This window comes from Clupea harengus, chromosome 17 (assembly GCF_900700415.2).
Source record: "Clupea harengus chromosome 17, Ch_v2.0.2, whole genome shotgun sequence".
Classification (NCBI taxonomy): domain Eukaryota; kingdom Metazoa; phylum Chordata; class Actinopteri; order Clupeiformes; family Clupeidae; genus Clupea; species Clupea harengus.
Window position 1 is genome coordinate 25,242,670 of NC_045168.1, and position 4,514 is coordinate 25,247,183.

At 44.6% G+C, this 4,514-nt stretch overlaps 1 protein-coding gene across 1 annotated transcript; it reads left to right on the forward strand.

The window, feature by feature from the left end:
* The first annotated feature begins 1,269 nt into the window (after nucleotides 1–1,269).
* On the forward strand, nucleotides 1,270–4,514 carry LOC105896313 (gap junction delta-4 protein). The gene is made up of 2 exons (XM_012823059.3): nucleotides 1,270–1,333; nucleotides 1,769–4,514. The coding sequence occupies exons 1-2, from the start codon at nucleotides 1,270–1,272 to the stop codon at nucleotides 2,965–2,967; spliced, it is 1,263 nt and encodes a 420-aa protein (XP_012678513.2). The 3' UTR covers nucleotides 2,968–4,514.

A 4,514-nucleotide genomic window follows, 5' to 3' on the forward strand; every position in this document is an offset into this window, starting at 1 on the left:
GAATTTGAATTCGTTATTTAATTATTCTGCATTCTGTTTTATGCCCGTTGGAGTGTGTGATTTATCATTGTTTATGATTGTGCGATCTTCCTTATTACTATATTTTTTGTTGTGATATAAAGCACCAAGAAGTGCCATATAAATAAAGTGTTTACTACTTACTACTTACTCACAGGAAGTTGTTACAGTAGTATCACATGGTGTCACTGTCAATGGCCCGACTGCAAATGAAGAAGTCAATGACTTAGCCTGGTTAAAGCAAGCCTGCTTCCAGCTATGATCCACATTGAGATTGGAATCCCAGAAATGTGTTGCGTGCGTAGGGGTGACACACAGACAGGTTTTCATTCTTTGCATGTAAAACTGTTACCTACCTACCTGGGGGTTAGTGATTCCAGGACTCAACAGTCTTTAAGCCCCCACTACTAAGTGCCGTAGTCATGGTAATTAGATAACTATTACTGTGGACAGGTATCCAATGATCTCCACACTGCCATACTTTTAAGGACAAAGTATCAAAGTCATCTTCAAGGCATGACAACCACATGTGACCAATGTCAGAATTTGTCAGAAGATTCTTTTGATTTTCAAGTCGTCATGCAAAAACCGTTCCGCTACACTTGTGAAAAAGTGAACTACTGTCGAGTAGAATGTGTGAAGACGACATCAGATTAATGAGACCACGGTCACTCGATATCATTCTGTACAATTCACAGCAGGTTATAGACATAAGAAATACAAAGCAGTAGATGATCTTGTCTCTGACAAAGATGCCCATGTATCAACCTTGGACTGCACTCTCGACTTTAGCATTGACATGCCTTCCGTTTTACATGAGAACTTAATACTGGTTATTCAATAGCTAATCCAGAGGCCTCGTTATTCTTCTCTAAGGACAAACAACTCCAAAATATCTCCACAATGTCAGGACGGCGACGTGCCTTTGGTGGGTAAGAATAGCCCCACAATGGGGCTCACTGCCCTCCTCTGTTGTCTGAGACCAGTTGTCACCAGGACAGGGGGAGAAAGAGAGGTAAGAAAGGGAGTCGAGTCGGAGCCCAGCAGCAGACGACAGCAAGGGGGACCTGGCTACTGTGAATTCAACACAGACCTGGCCTGTGTGCTTGGAACAACCTTCAGACTCAAGTTTGTATCACCTCAACATGAGTGGATTCCCTGAAAGCAGGATTTCATCAGTTTGCTGAGCTTTGCTGGGCTGAGAGGTGGGCCCCTAAGGCCAAGAGCCTTTGGGTTCAACCCCCAGACAATATGGGGGGCCAATCTGCGTCTGAAGCCATTTTTATTGCTGTCAACCACAACATCACTCTAGTAGGTGAGTAAATCCACTGAACTTTAGTGTCAAATTGTCATACCGCTATTGGTGAGAGAAAATGGTAGTACACGTTTTAAAATGGAGATATGTAAAAGGAATAGCAATAGAATTCCAGTGTCAGTTCAGCACAATATCATGTTGTGGTTGTTGCTGCTGTAAGTATGAGGTCAAATGTATGTGGGTGTTTGTTAAAAGTCAGCGAAAGAGAGACTTATGAAATGTTTATTTTTTAATTGGTCTGAAGGCTATACTTGAGTATAAAGGCCAATTTTCCAAGTTGTGAGACTATATGACTAAAATGCCAGTAACATCCCAAAACTTGAAATAGCTTTTGAGGGAAGAAACATATCTTGTAAGTTTATATCTAAAATGTGAAGCCTTATCATCGGAATAAGCTTAAATCACTCTATAACGTGTGGTGTGCTTCCATTGCAGGGAAACTGTGGCTGCTCATTATGGTGTTTCTGCGCATTTTCATCCTCATCTTCGCTGGATACCCACTCTATCAGGATGAGCAGGAGCGATTTGTGTGCAACACCATTCAGCCAGGCTGTTCAAATGTGTGTTACGATCTATTCGCTCCCCTTTCCCTCTTCCGCTTCTGGTTGCTTCAGCTCACCATCCTCTGCCTGCCATATTTGACGTTCGTTACCTACATCATTCACAAAGTGCTGTCAGATATCGCTGTTTTCTCTGACGCGTCACACAAGATGAAAGCCAGGTCTCTCATTGGAATCCAGCAGGGATCTCTCCAGAAAGGAGCCCTAAGCAAGGCACGTCACATCCAGGCAGAGCTCAGCACGTTGAGGACCTTCACTGGAGCTTACATCACCCAGCTGCTCCTCCGGATTCTTTTCGAGGCTGGCTTTGGGGCGGCTAACTACTATCTATTTGGCTTCTACATCCCCAAGCGCTTCCTGTGCCAGCAATCACCTTGTACAACTACAGTAGACTGCTATGTCTCCAGACCCACAGAGAAAACTGTTATGCTGAACTTCATGTTAGGGACGGCCGGCCTTTCCCTTCTTCTCAACGGGTTGGACATGATCTGTGCCATCAAGCGCTCCGTGAGGCAGAAGTCCAAGAGGAAGATGCTGGTGCGGAATATGTACGAGGAGGAACAGTTCTACCTCTCCCCTGGAGGGAGCCAGGGAGCCATCGATGCCAACGTTTCCGCAGTGGAGGAGATGGTGGCCTCAGTAGCAAGCGGAAGTTTCCGGAAGAGAGGGATGAGTAAGTCCAGCAGGGCCGATCTGGAGGACGCTCCGTGTGGTCGAGGGACACCTCTTGTCCCGGGGATGCTGGGTCCTACAAACGCTCACAGTGAGAATAATGTCTATCCAATCCCGGCTCTGGAGGAATGCCCGGACCGAGAGGGCAGTGAGGTGGCACTGTGTCCCACAGAGCAAATGGGCACGCCCAGACCCATACGGGTCAGTAAACGGAGCCGCCTGAAACCACCCCCGCCGCCCCGACGGGACAACCCCCCTGGCGCGGGTTCTGTGGACGTGGTTCCAGGAGCGACGGCACTGTGCACCAGAAGAGTCGGACACTACACACTGGTGGAGATGAGTGGCGTGGGCCTGCCCTCGTGCAGTGGGGACAACCAGGAGAAAAGGTCAGAGTGGGTCTGAATAAGAGACAGAAATAGAAAACAGACCAGTCGAGTATCTCAACCCTAAGTGTGTACTCTTACATTAAGGTGAATTGTTCATTCATTGATTGTTGGTTTTATATTCAAAGGCTAAACTTATGCAATACCAGCATCATTAAGGGCTTTTTATGCAAGATGTTTGATACGGCTCATCTTCAAAATTGTTCAGTCATTGTGGGCCCCCCTGCTGCTCTTCCTATGTGCAACACTGCTCTCTTTGTTTCAGCAAACAAAGGCATGCCTTGACCTGTCCTGACCCCACTCAGAGGCCAGGCCACTCAGAGGCCAGCAATCATTCTAAAGTCGGGCTGGAGTTATTCAGCTGGAGGGTTGAGAAAAGCATGGGGTCATGGGGTCTAGCATAGTTGGCCCAGTTAGTCTGTCATTCCGTTTGCCATGTATTAGTCTTACTAGACATGATCACTACTGTCACTATTAGTCATTCATACTATTGTCAAACCAACTGGTTGTCAGACTTTCTTTTACCACTTTGTCACTTGTTACATCCCAGGAGGACTCACACATACCCAAGGACAGTCAACCCCGACGCAGAGGATTAGCAAATCAATTACAAGGCAGGACCAATGCATGGTATTTATGGAAACGACTTTTCACACTATTTCAAGGTCCTGGGGGCTTCAGGGTTTGAGCTTTGGAGATATATACAAACCCCTTAAAATAGAGCCTTGTAGAACTGTGTAATGTGAGACCTCTGCGATGTCTGATCTTCCCCCATCACCACCGTCCGCAACCCTTCTGCCATGCCATCATCAAATGGCCATCTCAGCCTCCCTCAATTGACATTAGCAGCCCAATAGGACAGAAAAGTAAACCTAACAATTCTGCAAGGTTTTGATTTGATTGGAGTTCACTAGTGTGTTAAAAATAAAACCGTACCCCTCTTAATGCTCTGGAAGCAATTGAATTGTGTAGCTGTCACTTTGAGAAAGGGGAAAAGATGCCCTCTAGTGGTGACTAGTGGTACCGGATACATTACAGTTAGGACAGAGTGAGTGTGGATTGGATTCAGTCATGCAGGCTAGGGGGTTTACACTTAATGCTAAATAAAAATGAAAACAATGAATTAAAAAAAAAAACTGAAAAATGTATTCAATACATGCCAACATATCATCAATACCTTATGTATTTGTCAATGTGTTAATATAGGGTTCTATTTTGATATTAACAGCAAAAAAGAACTAGAATGTAATTATCCAGCAGTGAGGTTTTTTATGTTTTCATACAACCTTGCATGCAGTTTATGTATATGCATATTATACACTTGTTCCTGCTTGTAGCCAAATGAATGGAGCCGACTGTCTGAGCTGACAACATGTCAACACAAAGACCATCTGAGCAAGATGGATTCACATTAAAGGTAGCTCAGTTAGAAAAAGTGTTAAAGGTGTGTATAATAGGATTTTGTCTCAGTGATGTTTTTCAGAATAATGTTTAAAAAAAATGTGGTTTGTCCTTTTTGCAAATCTGTGAATTTTCTGCAAAATCAAAGATATTCTTCCTTTCTAA

What these genes read in the sequence shown, in the direction of transcription:
- LOC105896313 (XM_012823059.3), top strand. Translation starts at nt 1,270, where the DNA reads ATGGGGGGCCAATCTGCGTCTGAAGCCATTTTTATTGCTGTCAACCAC. An exon ending in CCACAACATCACTCTAGTAG is followed by an intron (nt 1,334 to 1,768) that starts GTGAGTAAATCC and finishes CTTCCATTGCAG; the next exon opens with GGAAACTGTGGCTGCTCATT.